Raw genomic sequence first — 18,521 nt, 5'->3', positions numbered from 1 at the left:
CAGCAAACCCACACGTCCAGAGAACAGTAACATGATTAAAAAATGGCTGTGACTTGGCCTGATGACTGCTGCCAGGGAAATGTCCTAACAAGTAACATCTTACAGACAAAGCACCAGCACAAGATTATACAGTGTCACATGCTCCCTCATTTCAAGTGACTCTATGTTACACAATATTCTATATATATATAGCATTATTAAACAGGTCAAGCTCATTTTTATACCTTCTTGTTTTCCTTCATGTGTTATTACAACAAGGGGCTTGGTGAAAGTTTTCTTGTTGTGCATCATGGCCAGGATCATATCCACATTGAGAGAGGTGCAAGCTTCATCAGGAGGAATGCACTGGAGTGCAAAGAACAGAGGTCAGAGTCACCCATCTGCCAGTGGCACAGCTGCCTCATAATCAGTTTACCCTACACAATTTACCAAAAAATGAGAACCTCCAAACAACCTTATCTTTTGTAGCAATGAGATTACAGTATTATCTAACATGGTGCATGTCTTTGGAAATTAAAGCTTACATTGTTTGTGCTTTGGATATGCATTGAAAAGATAAACTTGAACCACTTGTGCAATAAAAAGCAATTTCTATTTGTAGCCACCTAAAGAAATTTAAGCAGCAACTGCAAATTATGTAGTCAAAATGCACAGTATAATAACTCTTATCTACTAAAACTCTGAGCCTAGAGATATCATGTTCATTAGACAATTCCACAGAAAACTATGTATTACCTTCAGAGTTCAGATGAAAAAATACACTGGTTTTATCTAAATCAGAAGTTTTGATAAATTACATTAATTACTGACCTTTGGAAGTCCTTGAGTATCTTTGTCTTTATTTGTACACAAAGTCAGCTCGCAGTGAAGAAAGAGCAGTGAGATGTTGAACATCGGTTTGAACACAAAGCTAAATCTTTTTCTATCCTTCTGTGCATGTGGTATTGGAAAATTCTTTTTCTCAATACTGTAGAATTTAACAGATTCATCTTTAGGACAAATGTTTTCTATAATGGTATAGTCAGACATTCTATCTGGATTTGAAAACGGGGAAATAAAGCACGTTTGAATAGCAAAGCCCAACGATCTGTCAGCTTTAGTCACAGACACCTGCATTAAAGAAAGAGACAGTAAGATCTCAGAAATGACATTTTTAGTTCACATTTCATTAATATTTTCAACAATTTTTTAAGCAGTTTTCCAGTGCCATTTCCAATCTGAAGTATTTTGAAGGCTAAATGTTAAGGATAAACTGTCAAACTGAGAGACAGAAAATCTGTGGTTTCAAAACCAGCAGCTGTTTAATAGCATAACCATGCATAAATACAGCAATCCCTTATCTTTCTAAAAGCAGATGAACCCCCCCCAGATAAGACACACAGTAATGTCTGTGTCTGCCACCTGAGATGGCACTGCCTCCCTTAGACACACAGGCTATAACAGACCTGTATGCAAATCAATCACTAATTCTATGGTTTTGTATCTGTTCAAAATTATAATGAAAATAGGGAAAAAAAAAAAAAAAGCAACAGACACAACAGAGAATCCACCCCCAGCCAAGAGAGGAATGCAAAGGCAGAGAGGAGGTCATGGTCTGATGTGTGGGTGGCATTCCTGGGCTGGAGGGGGTGAGGGAGCCTCCTAAAAAGCCGACATTTCTTCTGAAAGGATCCTTTTAGCTTATTGTAAGTTTGAAATTCATATTCTTTTATGAAAAATAATTAAGACTGAAAGCCTCCAGTGCCCTGATGTTGCTCAGCTGGATTGGAATGCAGACAATAAATGCTACAGAATAATTCAAAGGAAAAAATAAATGGAACTTGTAACAAATGAGGCATGTTGCTCTTAATAAGCAACAGAAGCATTTATCCAACCATTAACACTGCCCAATGAAACAGTTCCACAAGAAATCTTCTTAGAAGAAATGTGCCTTATATGCATATTTAATCCATATGTGCTGCATGTATCTTTAAGGAAGAGCCTGCCAAATTGTGTGGTCTGTGCAGTAATTTCTGGATGCTAGGAGTTTTGCTGTGAATAAAAGCATTTCTCCTTTTTTCTCTCCCTTATGTGAGCAGCAATCAAATTAGAGATGAAGGAATGTGCTGAAGCATCTAAGCAAGAAAGATTATCTTCTAAAAAGAACAGAAATAAAGATGGATGAACAAAAGTCAGCCACAGATACTGACAGGAAACAAGCTGATGGTGTAAACTAATTAAGAAATAGATTATGGAAAGTAGGACAGGCATACTACAGTTAATTAAATAAAAAGATGAATGATATCTCAAGGAAAGAAAAGAAACACAGGAGGAAGATGGAAGATCAAAACATGGTAAGAAAACAACAGCAGAGAAGAAAGAATAAAATTCCAGAATCCAAAAGATTCAAACAAAAAAAAACTCCTTACCAAACAAGGACAACGGAGATATAGAATTTTTACCAAATATGTATTTATCAAAACCCAAAAATATTTTTCTTAGTAACAAATGCAAAAGAGAAACAAAAAAGAGGGAAAAAACCCCAGAGTCATCTTAAAAAATGGAGTCACTGAAGTTCAAAACTGATATGTTTTCCACTGTGCAAGCAAGAAAAACAGAATAAAAAGGCTTTTGCCAGGAAAGGTGATGAAGAAATCAGAACATCTGTCTGAATAAACAGCTCCAGCAGGCTCAGAGTCAGGGGGATTCATCCCAGATCAGTGAAGGAAGTGGATGGTTTTAAGTGTTTGTTATAAAAATATTCTTAACTGAGTGTAACAGACTTTATTTTTGCTTTAGCTGTCTTAAGTACTTTCCACTGGGTAGAGAAAAAATAAATGAGAAAGGACACTGAAATAATGAAGAAAACTGTACCAAATGGGTCACTGTGCTTATCATGTGCAACATGGGTTCCCAAAGAACTGACTTGGGCAAGAGAAACACAGCACAGCACTGCTGCTTTTTCCTGGTCTTACAACCCCATAGCTCACACCTTATGATTCACTTGCCTAGAAACTGGCAATACTTCTTCATTGCCAAAGGTGCATTTATTAATGGCTACCACTGTTTGAAAATCCAAAATTCTGTTCACATAGCTATCTTTAAAAATACTGACTGTATTGGTGTGAAACTCCACACCAATTCCACAGATTTCATAAGCAACTCAGCAACACATGGAAATATTGTGCAAAACATACCCGAAGTCAAAGGTACCCAGCTGTTGATTTTGTTTCAGTGTTATTTACCTAAATCTGCTAGATCTCTTATGTGGCAGCATTCAAAAGGATTATAACTGATGTTTTTAAGCAGACTGGAGAGAGACCACAATTTGTATTGACTGTGTAACCTGAGAACACTAGCATATGAAAGACACACATTTGTAATAATTTTTTGCATGTCTACTACATCTTTCAGACAAGGTTCAGACACACACAATAAAATGAATCCATCAGGACATGCCAGTTCAGAGCACAAGTTCAGAAACCATATTAAAGTTTGGTATGGAAAAGTAGATTTAGAAAGAATCACCAATCTATCTATTAAGTTAAATTCATCCATTTTGCAAGAATCCTTTGGGTTTTTTACCCAAAATATTGTCCTACTTCTTATCCCTCAGTTTCTGTTCTCTGCAGGCATCAGAGAGGCCTGAAACAGCTGCCCAACAAAACCTTTCAACTGACAAGAACAGATTTGGCTCAGTTGCACAGCCTTGCAAAACCCTTCTGCTAATTTGAAGTCGTTTTCAGTTTGTTACCTCTACATATACTGGCCCATTCTTGCCAACAGAGAAGAGTCCTTGGGAGGGAGCAAGGAATAAATCTGTTTTGTACAGATCCATGTTGAAGGTGACATTTGTGATGTGAGGTTCAGGAGGCCAGAAAATGCCTTTGTCATCCTCTGGCTGGTGCAGTGTGCAGTTAAACTAAAATGAGAAAAAAATACAGTAACATCGCGAGTCAGGAGTGGTGGGACACATTTCTTATGTACAATATAGGCCCACCCACGCTACATCTACTTAGTGCAAATCTTCAACAGGGTCATGAGAAACAGTAGTGAGAAGAAATGTGTTAAAAGACAAATGAATTTCTAGACAATTACTATAATTCATGTGAAAGGCCTATTACAGTAGGTATTTGTTCATTGCCAGGTGCAAAACCGAGGGTAACATACCGCTATTTCAGGCCAGCTGGAGAAAGGCACCTCTCCCTCATCAGCATCCCCTGGAAATCCATTATCACCTGATTCCATGTCCTCATCTTCAAAGCCACTGCCTTCAGCTGGTGCTGATAGCTGAATGACAATCTGCACAGAGAGGGATTGCAAACAAATTAGATTAGGTGATAACCCAGCACTCTCATGCTTGTTATTTTTTGCTCTCTTCAGAACAATGCAAAGGCCACAAGAAGAGCACCAGCTAAGCAAACGGTGAAAGCATGTCTTGAACAGCCTTGTGCTGAGCATGTAGGATATGCAGCTTATAATTAAAGAATGCCTGAGTTTTTTTTCCAGATTTCAGAGCCAGTGAAGAAGGACACCAGTCTGGGTGTTGGTGTCTGAATGAGCAGCCCAGCATTTCCATTCTATTTCTAGTATTTCTATAGCCAACACTGAAAAAAGAAATGGCTTTCTAAAGTGATACTTTGCTACTATCAGTTCTCCTTTGTGTACTTGTAAAAAAATCACTAAAAATGTTAGAGTCACTACAGAATTTTCTCTTCTGTCATCAGCAATTTTTCTTCAGACATGTACACCCAAAACCATAATATTACTTCCTCATTTTCCTCCCACTTTTTTCACTGAATTCTCTCATCCTTTTTTTTTTTTTAATCATCCTTTTCATACGTCTTCATTTCTTCACCTGGAAATTTATAGTTATGTTTTCCAGTGTTCTGCATTCTGCCTCTTTATGCTTGCAGCTTCTCAGCTAGTTTCTTCCCTCTCAGGATTTCAACTTTGTTTTCTTAGACTTAGAGCAACTGCTAAAAAATGACATAGGCACACCCTTTGACACTCCACTGCAGGGTGTCTGCATTTTAGGAGAAACGCTCCCAAATTCTGAACAATCCCATACCTCATTGGGAGTTCAAGTTTATAGCCAGGACTATTAAAAGACATGATGGAGAAAGGAGAGGAGGCAAATAACCACTTTAATTTGGGCCATAATAGAATACAGGGACCATGAGAGTGTTTATCTCCAGACCCGTGCTCTTCTGTCATTTGCTGAAGATTCTGTCTTGGTTTGGGACTATTTCTAAAGTTAGGTGCTACTGACTCCCCAGCACAGAACAGTTTTAACCAGGCAAGGTCAGATCAGATTGCCTGAGCTGTGTTTGGGTTGGACCACAGGCTTTCCATCATTTGCCAAAATTACTCCTATGTACTGGAAAGCTCAGCGAGAGAAAAGTGTCATTACTTTTGAACCCAGAATATCTGCACTGTACTCTGGCTCATAAGCTGAGCCAATCTGGAAGCAGTTGATTACAACCTAACTGGGCTCCTTTGTATCATCACTCATATACAAGTACTCAAGAGTCCCTTCATTACGTATAGCAACTGCTAAAAAAATATAAATTCAAATTGTAAGAGAAAAGCATGTAAAAATAATGTCGTTGCCTCACATTTTAAAAGCCTTTTTTTCACACACAATTTTAGAAGAAAGACTTCACTTAATTCAGGGTATGAATTTAAAGGTAGTGCTCTGTGCAATTACAAAACTTCACTCCTATTTCTCTTTACAGCAATGTATTACTGTTTATGTATGGATGATCAAAGCTGCACAGGGAACACCAGTGCAACTTCTCCCAGACTGGTACAGATGGTCCCCAAAGAGCAGCTATGTTGTAAAATGTATTTAACTCCAACTCCTCTGTTTTCCTTTGGGATACTATCTGACCACTGGAGCATACTGAATATGCAGCCTTCCTACCTCCTTGAATACAGGGACTGTGGCTGCAACTGAGCTAGGCAGGAAGGATCAGGATGCCTCCCTTTTGCTAAGACTAAAGCTAACTGCAATGGCTTCCCTGTACTACTACAATGTGCAGTACAGAGGGTGGATGCTCTTTGTGAGTACTCACAGAGTTAAAATAGACAATCTTGTTGAAGATGTACGCTGTCCGAGTGCCGCACTTGTTGAGTGAGGACTCCAGGATGAAGTGGGTGCCGTTCATGCTGGCTTTGCAGGAGTGGTCCAGCAGCGAGAGCTCGGTGCGGGCGTGGCCGCCGGCCTGGAACAAAGGAGCTTTGTCAGGGCTGAGCAGCACTGGGCTCCTCTGAATGCAGCTCAGCACTGCCTGGCTGCTGCAAGGGAAGCTCATTGTGCTGACAGCCAGGCAAGGGCACTCTCAAAATGCTCGCACACATGGCACGCAAGGAATAAATGTAACATGGAAAAAATGGAAACAACAGGTTCATTATTAATCTGCTGATTAATAATGCTGACTCTGTTTGTACTGAAATGAGCTAAAATGCCGTTTCAGGCTCTTTTCCACAATACAAATGGACACAAGCAACCTATCAGCTGGTAGATGGTAAAGACAGATCTTTACATCTGTTTAGGTCTCACACTGCTCCCAAAAGCAGCTTCTTTGGAAATTAAAAACTCAGACTAATGGTTGAGTACTGTAATTTTTTGAAAACCAACCATGCACACCTTCAATCAGAAATCCCTCTAAAAACCACCAGATTGCTGGGAAGAGAAAACACTATCCTGAGTTATGGCAAGGAAGATCCACAGTATAGTTTCCTCACTAAACTATTTTGGGGGGGTTATGTGGTGATGGCTATAGGACTTTGAATGTTTATTTTTTCAATCAAAATGCAAATAAAATGGGCTGTCCAAAAAAGCCTCCCCAGTTCTGAGAATAAGATGTTATACCAACCTGTAGAGAATCTTTTTCTACAGCTACTGTCATAACTTTGTCATCACACTTTATTGACAGGGCCATATCAGCACTGCCCTGAACTTCTTCAGGTTCTTTGTGTTTTGAGAGGGAATGCCCGAAGTCATGATTTATTAATGCATCTACTGAATGCCTGGATGGGAAGATTTCTTCTCCCACTGTGTCATGTCTTCCTCTGTTAATGTGAAATGGAAAAGTCAGGCCATCAGTATTCTTTGGAACTGGCAGTGGGTTAGCACCCAGCAATTCTGTCAGCTCTGGAGGAAGGGAATGGTCTTCTTCATCATTCATCTCTTCTAAAAAAAAAAACACAAAACCAAACAAATCCACATTAGTTTGGTAGATATTTTTCTGAAAAACTATCCTGAACTAATAACTTCCATACAAAAAAAAGATTATTCATAAAGGGAGCTCCTAAGGCCATTAAAAGCAGCATCTTTGCACTTGTCAGGTAGGCAGTCACAACTCCTACAAATAAGAGTTTAGTTGTTACTGAGGCATCTAATCTTGGTGTACTTAACCCCTGTCAGAAATGTCTCTCACCAAGAGCTGAAAATAAACTTTTGATGAGTGGACCTATTATATGTAAAAGATCCAGCAAGATAAAAGAAACATCACATTCATCAAATATAATATTTTGGTACTGCTGAAAGAGCCTAAGTGCAAATCATTAGGTGAAATTCTTCCACTACCTGGTCCATCAGAAATTCAGTCACTACTGTTGTGAAACTACTTATATAAGCAGAATGAAGCTAAATAAGAGTTAACTTTAGAGTGAGTAAATGAGGAAACTATATCTCAGCTTATACACGTGACTGCTGAGGACAGAGCCCATGAGAGTGCAATTGATGACATGAATGTGAACATAGCTTTATCAAAATTGTAAACCAATAGTTTTAGTGGTTGAAACTCAGAATTAGTGAGAAAACAGATGCTACTCTGCTAGCTTCAATGGACACACATCAGCAATTACTTTGGCCAAATACCCATTCCTTTTTCAATAGTTGTATTTATTCTGTTTGCTCAGACTTTTTTGGTAAGCCACTCATGTCTGTAAACAGTTTCAATGTTTATTTAATCGTCTCAAGGAAACACTATGCTCATACTTTTGGAAAAAAACACACTAAAAAAAAAATCAAAGCTGGATTTATCAACTAACAAGATATCCAGTTGCTGATATCTATTTCAGTGAACACTGGGTACCATCAGCTATGAAGTCTTGGGCATTGGATAAACTATAAACATTTAATTTCACCAAATTTCAGGAAATATCACAACTTTGCCTGAACTTTTCTAATCAAAAAGCCACAGATTATTACTGGCAACCATCATGCATAGATATTACCAGCATTCTTAATGACAAGCAGTAAAGGAAGTGCAATAGCCAAAACCAAAGCTTCAAAACTGAAAAAATATCATTTAAGTAACTGTATTCCTAAAAACACAAGATATGCTTTTTCTGTATGCTAAAAGTTCATCTTCAAACTTACCTATATCTTCAAGTTGCAGATGAAATCTGTTAGCAACAGGTGCTTTTGTGTAGGAAATAACTGGACTGTAATTATGCTCATAAGCCCACTTGATCAAACTCTCATGTGATGAGGGAAGGTCAGGTATAACTGATTTACTCATAGTCATGGATCGTTCTGTTTCTTTTCCAAAACCAATACTATTTGATGTCTGTAAATAAAGAAAAACCTGGTTTTTTATTTACCACTTAAGGATAATTACAATGGAATAGTGACACTGATTGAACCTTGGTCTTTTATTCTGTTTTAAACTACTAAGTAACAGCAAACTGAGGACACCTGGGAAATAAAGCAAACCCTGCCACCTTAAGCACATAACAGCTGCACAGATGGAAAAGAACTCCCTGCTTCCTCTCAGCCTCTGCCTGGAGTACAGTAAATCAAGGCAATCAGAAACTGTTCATCCCTAACCGAGACAGAGACATATTTACAGCCTTTTGTATAAGGCCATACTTGCTTCAAAACTGATCTGAAATTACTCCTGAACTCAAGATGACAAATGAATTTTCAAATGTCTCTTAATTTCTTGGATTAGAGCATGACTTAAGCTGGATAAAGGAAAACCTTTGTTCAAATGAGCATTACTGAAAAAGGCAAAAAGCATGCTCATGAAGCAGAGCTGATAGCAGCTAATGCTGTAAGTCAGCTGGCACCAAGGACAGGCTGTGTCTGAAATGAGCTTCACCCTAGAAATGCTGTGTGCCTTCTCCAAAGTAGAGTTTGTTAAACACAATTGAACTAAACACTCAACAGAGCAGTAAGTGAGAGCATGCACATTTATGCATGGCCAGACTACATAAAAAACATTTACTTTCTGTAAATGAAAAGATTTTAAAATTAATTAACAATGCAAATTTTACACAAATACATCAATACAGCAAACTCATAAATGCACATGCTGACCTTATGAATGAACATGCTAAATTATTAAATGAATAAATGAGCCATACAACAACTTAATTTTCATTTTCCTGTAAATGTTTTGTGAAATTTCAAATTTTTTTGTCCCAACGGGCAAATCAAAGAAATATAACAAGTATCTCTCACTGTTAGAGAGGCAGTTTGAAAATATTCACTCGTATTACACAAACATGTATTCAGCAGCTTGACATCGTTAACATGTATTCATTCACACCAAAGCTGAATACATATATATTTATTCTTACAGTTATAGCATTACTATTATCACTGTAACAATCACATCAATGGCTGCAGAACAAGCTGAACATAGATACAGCAGCAAAGGCATGATGACCCACTTTTCAGTCATTCCTGCAATGTGATTGAAATGCACTTTCTAATGCAGCTGATACCATGGAATGTTCCACAAACACCTTCATTACCATGCTTGATTACCTTCTCCATCATATAGACTGCATCTTCTTTTCATCCCCACTGGTTTTTCCTCAATGTGAACAAATCTTAAATCTTTCACTCTGGAACACCAGAAGATTGACTAGGGAGATCTCTCTTAGTGCTCCTATGGACATGCTACACAGGTCAGAGGGCTCAGCTGTACTTCCCTACCTGACATCAAAGTGAGTTATTGAACTAAGAAGTGAATAAAGCATGCAGAGAGCCCTGATAGAATGGCATAATGTACCTTTAGCTCCCTCCCTCATTTCTTCCTAAGGACCCAGTTCTGCAGCCTTTAAACACTTGGGGCTTCACAACTGAAGTTAAAGATAACTAAGTACAGAGCACCTGGTTTGAGGATACTGTTACCAGAGCAGTTATCAATGCTCAGCAAAGGTCACTGAAGATAAGAAGAAAAATGGAGCAACAGGTATCCTAATTTTAATGCCTCATGACTCTTTGGGATCAACTAATCTTTGATCTTCAACAAGGTGCAAAACTGGACACAACTGATCATGTATTTTCATATTACCACACAGCTTTGACTGGTAGGAGTTATTATGCTAACCCAACTTTGCTGCATCTCTTTACTTTTCTGTCACAAGGAGACAGCTGAACAAATATTATCTCAGAACTTTACTGTCCTAGCTGGCACCTGAACAATTCCAGGGCTTGTTTCCACCCCTCCACTCCACAGTGAGCCTGTAAATGTTCAGTCTTGCATTGCCCCACTGAAACAAAAGCAAGAACGAGGGCTGGCAGGAATAGACCTCCCTTCACTTGCCTCCCCTGCCTCACACACAGTGACTGAAACCAGGCAATCTGAGCCCCCAGCTGTCTGTCAGAACAGACACCATTTCAGGTAAGCAACCATCCCTCCAGGCTTCTGAAACCCTCAAGGGTTTGTTCTGTGCATTGCACCTCTCTACTCCTTGCCCATAAACTTATTTTCTTTCTGGAGCTTCACTGCACAGCTCCCAGCTTTGCAGAGGGACAGCAGCTGCAAAGGAAGCAATGTGAACAGCAGTGTACAAGCACAGAACCACACAAGCCCTGCATGTAAGGACTGCACACAGGAGTTAAACACAGCCCAGAAGAAAGCACTGCACACACATCAAGTGCAATTGATTTACCTAAAGTACTCCCATTTTCCTTGGGTTTGTGTCCATCCCCTTGCAGAGTTCCAAAAGACACAGCAAGCTGGGAGATGAGCTGTATGACTTAAAACATCTTTCTCATTTTTTGTCTGTGAACTTGGACCTCAGTAACTTACAGCACTGGGTTTGAGGCAGCTTACCACTAACCTTCCCCTCTCAGCTTGCCAATCCCCTCAAGACAATTCTAATTCGTAGTGAGGGCAAGAAGTTAGGAAAATTGAAGTGCATGGAACTGCTTCAACTAATAAAAAGAACATTGTGAAACATTACCTAATTGCTTAGTAATGTTTTTATGCATTGTCTAAATTTGGGCTTGGAAAGGCATTCAGCTTAATAGAGATATGAAAAGATGCTAAATGCTGGATTTACAGGCTTTTTAATGACATGGGGGAGTTTAGTTCCCTCCCTTACCCCCTCTAAATAAAGGAAAATAAACATATATTCAGAAAATGAAACATCTATATAAATGAAGTAGTAAACTAGTTACTGAAAATCCTAACATGAATCCAAAGTCTTTTAAATACTGAAATTTCCGTATGAATTTAATGTATTACTTTCTCTTTTCGTTAATCTAAATAAAATATTACTTTCTGCCACTCATTACAGAAACTACTTTTAATTATACTTTTTACTTATATTATCAATAACTAATAAAGAAGAAGTCTAAAAATAAAGTTTTTTAAGCAGTCTGCTTTTCTATATTCAAATGCAGCATTTTAGAAATTTTAAAAACCTGTAGAAATTGTCTTGTGAAAATTGACCATCCACAAAGTGACAGCTTTATGGACATGAAATACACCACGTGAGCTGTTTCCTAGCATGGTGTGAACTAAAGCACAATTCTGTCCTGTGAGAGTAGATCCATATATGCCCAAATATACAGTGGTGAATTTTATGTCATAACCTAGGATGAAACTTTGAAGTCAAGCCTTGTTTTCCGTCATTCTGCTTACAAGAGTGGTAATCCTCAACAACCAAACTTGACCTTTCTCTTTAAGGACTATTTCAGACCTACAGAATGACCAGAACATCCTCTCCTGTCTGTAAGATAAATGTGTCAGGGGTCAAGAGGGAACTTCATCATCCACCCTAGATAATTTTTCCATTAAATTTTCTGAGCAACACCAAAATTAGCTTTCCTTTAATTCCCTTCACTCTCCAAAGCTACTATGAAATCCTTAGTAATCTATTTTCTTGGGAGATTTAGATCAATTAGCCTTTGTATTCTGCCAGAATTTCCTCTGCACAGATTACAAGCAGAAAGCAACTAAGCAAAGGAAAATGGCTATAAATACCAAGAACTGGAGTTTGAAAATGTAACTGAATTGCTGCAAAATTGCTAATCATGAGGCTCATGGGTGGTCCTGAGAAAACATTCAGCTCAACTGTACAATGTGCTCTTAACTGATCACTTAATATGGAAATAGGCCACAGATTTATAGGCTGCAAGATCAGATCAATTATATTTACTTCAGAGCAAGGGAACACACATTTTCTTACTAGAAAGTGTGTTAAGCCACAAAGCCTGTACCAAAAATCAACATGAATCAGCATCTCTAGGAATTGAAGAAGTTTAACTTTAGAGAGTCTGGTTTTAACTTTAAAAAACAATTATTTTTTGCTGTCTGAGTAGAGTTAGGTCAGTTTGACCAAACACTTACTGGAGACAGAAGTACTGGCAGGGAAAGGGGTAGATACTACTGCAAGCACAAGCAGAAGTAAAGGAGTTTCCACTTCTAAAGGGATGTGGGTGTGTGCTGCATATCTAGTATTATCTATTCTTCACTTGAAGGCATTGTTCCAACCTCTGACATGAACCTGTTGATCCATACACCAAAGTAACAGCAAAAAGAGAAATGAACATCCTACTCTGTGTTTAGGATGCTTCAACAGATATCAAAAAGACACAGACAAAATCCTTGTTCTAACCACCTGGCTTCTGCAATGTGTTGTCAGTTTTACAGCCCATATACTGAAAGTTAATGAGAATAAAAAGTTTATGCATTTACTCCTTAAAATGCGGTAATTATTAAAAAGAAGCAGCTAAGAGAAAACATTCAGAAATCAACATGGTTTAGCACTATATCACATTTAAATGGATTCTATACTGTTGCATTACAATAGCTCACAAAAAATAAAGGTGCTTTAACTTACAATCACTTCCAGCTTTCCCTGGACATCATGAGACTTGATAACCCAATTGACAGACTTTCTGCACTTGAGGATAAGCACCACATCCCTGACAAGCCTGGCGCCTGGCTGAGATGGTTTAATGTCCACGATTATATCCACCTGGAGAGCACTGTATGGAAAATACAAAGTTAGAACAAAATGCCAGAAATTTTCAGCTATCAACCTTCTTCCAATCCATCATGTTTCCACTGTCTGGCCAGCTGATTAAAATGCTGGATATTATCCCGGGCAACACAACATGTGCAAAACAGATTGTTATTCCATATACACTTAAGTGATTTTGCATAACAATAAAAACAAGTACTTTTTGGGAAAAAAATATTTCTGTCTCTTATTTACAGGAAGTGTGCTACCCAATTCACCTATTATTTAGTGCAGGTAAGTGATATGGCTAGCAGGTTGCTTTCTAAAGTAAACACAATTTTCTTATTTCATTGTGACAGTGCCTAAATATAACTTTTTTAGTTTCCTCTGGCTATAACTGTACTAAAACTTAAAAAAAATACCTTAAAAAAAGTAAAGAAGACAAAGAGGTTAACATACATGCATAAAAAACCCAACCCAAACCACAAATACTGTACTGGGGGATGTCTCTGCCTAAACAGTTAAATTGTGGAATGACTTTGCTTCAGATCTTGCGTGCTTTGAGGAATTAAGCAGTGTATTCAGTTTCCACTACTTCTGGGTATATAGTTACTTTAAAAAGAAAAAAACCCAGATGTCCAGCCTACTGCTTACTGGAAAATAGATGAAAACTGTCCAGATTTTCAAGATCACAGTAAAATAAGTACAGCAAATGGGTTCTTACCCATCAATAACATCTCAACATGTGAAACACCAATTCAACAGAAAAACCTATACTTCCAGATCATCTTATGGGGCCATACATTATAAGAACATGCTCATCTCCATGTAATAGGTTCCAACTAATATTCTACACTGAGATTTCATGTATCTTGGGACTTTTGGTCCATCTCCTGCTGCTTTACACATGCCCAGCTCAGCTTCTGTATGTTTCTTTGGGGATTTAAACTTCACAAGGATAGCTGTGGGTAACACATAAAACTAAGAACAAAGTAATTTAGTATCTTTCTTTTTTTTTACTTTTAATAGCAAAACATTTAAACTTTTTGCCGTGTTATCATCTCAAAAGCAAATTCCTATTGTGCTATCATCCAAAGCCAAAAGCTTGGAACCAAGGCTGTCATTGTGTAGCACTACAAGGGACTTGGAAGGATGCTTAGCATCAGCTCTGTTCATGGGGCTGCATCAGCATTTGGGGCTACCAACTCCACTTCCACTACACTACCACTCCATTCCACCTCAACACTTTCTTACTCTCCTCAGGTTCTTATGCAAGAAAATGATCAGGTTCTGGGTTCAACATCTTGCAATGAGAATTATCCTTTTCACAAAAACACCTCCTCCCACCTCCATCTCCCTGTGTGGATTTCTCATTAGGGATAGGATGCACTCACATGCAGCTGCACGAGGAGCAGAACCAGACAATGCCAGATATCCAGTGAATGCAGTAAGCAGACAGGATTTTAATTCTACCTTATCTCTGATGAAATTGTAACCATCTAAGCTTCATAGCAAATTTCTGTTCTAGCAATCATACTTGGCCCTTAGTCACACTTGGAAAACCTCTTCCTATCTGAAGCACACCCCACTTATGTTCTCCCACAAAGATCTAGGAAAGACCAGTAAAAGATGAGTATTCTATATGTCTTACCCTTCCCCTTTGATGAAAACTATAATTCAAAATTTAGAAAATCTTCATAATGTGTATAGAGTTACTTTTCCTAGCCAGCAGTTAAAAAAATTTTAGTCAATGCATCACTATCAACCCTTAGCATTTCTCATAATTATCACATTATCCCTTAAACTCAACTGGAAACTTGACAGAAGATACTGTTGTGAATCTTCAGAGCAGCTGTGGAACACTTATCACAGAGCACACATCACTTGCAGCCTCTGGACACTGTTTGGGAGCCACTGTCCTACACCTTGCTGCCAGTCATCCCTGCCTGTGAAAAGTCAGGATTACTTTCTACCTCTGTCTCACCTCCTCACACAGTGGTCTAACCTTAAAACTTTTCTGTCAGATACTGCCCTTACTCATATTCCCTTATTCACCTTATCCCTGGAAAAATATGATTGATTGAGCAAAAAGGGGAGCAGTATACAGTCCATAAAAGCTGTGCTTTGCAGTCTTGTCCAGAAAAATCCTGTGATTATGCAGCAGAATTAAAATCTTTACATACTGAAGAACCAATATCTATTTAAAGTAAAATATCAAAGCCCAAGCTTTTCTTTAAGGATGAAATGGCTGCTTTCAGTTGATTTTTATAAGACAAGTGAAGTTTTTAGCTATTACTTCAAACAGTTTTAGTCTATTTAGATGATACTTTACCTGTTAGGATTGGAATTTGGAGTACTTAGTTCAATGATATGAACTTCTCTTCCCTGGACTAAGTTAGACATGAGGCACCCCTCTGCTGGTTTTGGTTGCAGGTACCCCGCAAGGTAATTCAAAGACAGAAAATTCTTCTTTATGTTGCACGAGGGAGGAAAAACTTGATCTGGAGGGGAAAAAAAAGCAAGCAGAGGGACCTTTAACCACAGATGGCAGCTTAGATGTATGCACATACCACGTACACTTCAGTGTTCACTATATTTCTTAAAGGTGTCTCTAACATCTGTTACAAGCACATATGACAAATCATCATATTGAAAAGGAGATTACTGTTGCACCAATACATCAACTTTCTAATAGTTATTATTTATGGATTTAAACACTTAATGAAAGAAAATCCCTGTAAAGAAAAGTGTGAAAACAATTCTGAAGAAAAATGTGAAAAACTTGTCAAAATTAATAAAATACATTTAATTTGCTCCTTGTATCTTTACAAGAGATTTCTTTCTATTGCAATTTACTTGGAGATAACTTTTGGAATCAACGCCTTCTCCCTGTGGAAAATATTTTATTCTTGTTATTATAAACTTACCATGCTTTAAATACTATAGAAAGTACTTTCCATTTCCTTACTTAATATATTTACTATATATTGTGTAGTCAGAGTCAGTATTGTCTAGAAAGCAACAAATACTGCATTTGTCTTGCACATGGAAAATTAAAAGCTTCAAAAAATTATGGAATCAGCTGTTGATACAAAGAAACTCTGATCACAATACACATAGCTGAAATAATGAAATTCTAGCATAGCTATTCAATCTCTCTTCTGGTTTTAACCAAAAAGCTGAATATGAGCATTACAGAACCCCAAAATATGCTGAGCTGGAAGAGATCCACAAGGGTCATTGAGTCCAACTCCTGGCTCTGCACAGGACCATCCCCAAGAGCCACACCCTGTGTCAGAGCATTGTCCAAAGGCTTCTTGAATTCTGCCAGGCTGCTGCTGTGACCCCTGCCATGGGGAGCCTGTGCCAGCGCCCAAACACCCTCTGGGCGAAGAGCCACTAGTGTAAAATGCAAACTATAAAAAAAGTCACTTCATATGAAATTCTCATGCACAGCCTCTATTACTGTAGCCAAAGAAACACTATTTCTACTGAAAATCAGGAGCACTTTGCCTTTCTGAGATAGCCTGACATATGAATTGTCATAATACACAGAAGGACCAAGTACCATGTTCAAGTACTTGAAGTCCTGTAAGAATACAATTCCACATGCCTGGGTCTTTGACCATTGCTGTACAAGAAGGACTTTTCCTATTAAGGTCAGTAGCAGGATACAAAAAAAACCCAAAAAACCAAAATAAAATAAATCAACTAGCATGCATTGTGAACAAAAAACTGTGAAACTCTTATGAGCTGTTCTGAGGCCATGCACTCTCTAAATGAGAACTGAAATGTCACCTCTGAAGGGCATTTGTGTGTGCTAACCCAGCTCTGCAGGAAGACCAGAGACTCCTGTGACCCTGGTCTCTGCAGAAACAATCAGGGGAGTTTCTTCTCCTGATCTTACACAAAGCAGCCTTTGAATATTAACCCTGTTGTGTCCCCTACAGAAGTTACTAAAGCTGTATAAGGCTGTGACTATTCATACTGCCCAGGCAAAGCACTTCTCTAACATCTGGTGTGTGCCCTGCCAGATTAGCCTTGAATGCAGCTGCAGTTCTGTCAGCTCCTCCCACAACAGCACAGAATGGAAAATGATCCCAAATGGTCTATGCTGAGCTTAAATTTTTAAATATATCTATATATATACACACACAGAGACAGTAGGTATTTTCTTCTTAACTGCTGTACAACATGATTCAGGCCATAGAATACCAGTTCTGGAGCAGTTTGTGGGTAATTACCACACGTGCTATCATTTGCCATTGCAAACAACTCAGTTCTTGCTCCTGGCACTTCCATGAGGCGTCTCTGGAACTCTCCAGAAGTGCTGCTCTTGCTGCCAGAAGCACAGAGAGTCCCCAGCCTGGGCCCCCACTCGATAGCAAGCTTTTCCTCTGCAGCAGATTTCAACTCTGTCATGGGCTAATTGACATGTACACCAGAATGAATCCACACCAGTTACCAAAACTGGGCTGGAGCAGAAAAGAAAAGGGGATCCATTCCAGCTTTCTTTGCTCACTACACATCTCCTCTTTGTTAGTTTCAGGTCTGTCTACACACTTTGGAAAGGGACTGCAGGTGTCTGCAATCAATTAAAAACATACCAAACCAGCCAACAAACAGTCAGTTTATGGATTCTGTGCCTCTCTAATCTCCCCAGACTCCCAACAGGGAATCAGACGTGGGGTTTGCAGGAACACCCTCAGCAGAGGGTCTCTGGCAGCAGCTGGGGTGCCAGGGGGCCCTGCTGGCCAAAGGCAGCAGAGCTGTGAGCAGTGGCCAGCAGCCAGCTTCCATCAGTGAGTGCCAGGCAGGCTGGATGGACACAGCACTGCACACCAGGATATGTCCCTTCTGTGTGCAGCACTTGTTTTTACTGATGAGGACAGACACTGCCTGCTCTGTTCTGCACAAATTAGGTGCCATCCACAGGTTCCTGGCTGAAGTTGAATATCCAAGCTTAACATCACCCTGAGGAGGTTTTTGTGCAAATGAGCACCATTAATCAAGTGTCACTTCCCAAGACAGGCACCCTGGGCAGCAGCAGTTGGATTCAGGAATAAAAATCCCATCCAAGCAAGAGCTTGCCTTTCAAAATCTGATCTGGGCATAAGCAAGGTGTTTGGAATTTTCCTTGGGCACCCTGATGGTAGGGCTTATTTATGTGTATTTCACAGTTTGCTAGCCCTTAGCACAACAGAGATCAGAACCTTGGCTGGCATTTAATGGCAGGATAGAAATGGGATCAGGGAAGGGCCTACAAGGGTCTCAGGAGGGAGGATGCAAACTCTAGGCAGTGCTCATCCTGCAGCAGGACA

At 39.0% G+C, this 18,521-nt stretch overlaps 1 protein-coding gene across 1 annotated transcript in view; it reads right to left on the bottom strand.

The window, feature by feature from the left end:
- Window positions 1-18,521, bottom strand: part of TGFBR3 (transforming growth factor beta receptor 3) — a 106,877-nt gene that overhangs the window by 13,898 nt on the left and 74,458 nt on the right. The window contains exons 6-14 of the mRNA XM_054285662.1: window positions 15,533-15,701; window positions 13,078-13,225; window positions 8,372-8,561; window positions 6,861-7,177; window positions 6,057-6,206; window positions 4,150-4,281; window positions 3,734-3,901; window positions 811-1,110; window positions 225-345 (exon numbers count right to left, since the gene is read on the bottom strand). Coding sequence (XP_054141637.1) covers window positions 225-345; window positions 811-1,110; window positions 3,734-3,901; window positions 4,150-4,281; window positions 6,057-6,206; window positions 6,861-7,177; window positions 8,372-8,561; window positions 13,078-13,225; window positions 15,533-15,701 — 1,695 coding nt within the window. The remainder of the gene's footprint in view (window positions 1-224; window positions 346-810; window positions 1,111-3,733; window positions 3,902-4,149; window positions 4,282-6,056; window positions 6,207-6,860; window positions 7,178-8,371; window positions 8,562-13,077; window positions 13,226-15,532; window positions 15,702-18,521) is intronic.

Source organism: Melozone crissalis, unplaced genomic scaffold (genome assembly GCF_028551555.1).
Source record: "Melozone crissalis strain CALT ecotype California unplaced genomic scaffold, PUWL_Pcris_2 ptg000045l_1, whole genome shotgun sequence".
In the NCBI taxonomy this organism is placed as follows: Eukaryota; Metazoa; Chordata; class Aves; order Passeriformes; family Passerellidae; genus Melozone; species Melozone crissalis.
This window is presented reverse-complemented; position numbering and strand designations above follow the sequence as displayed.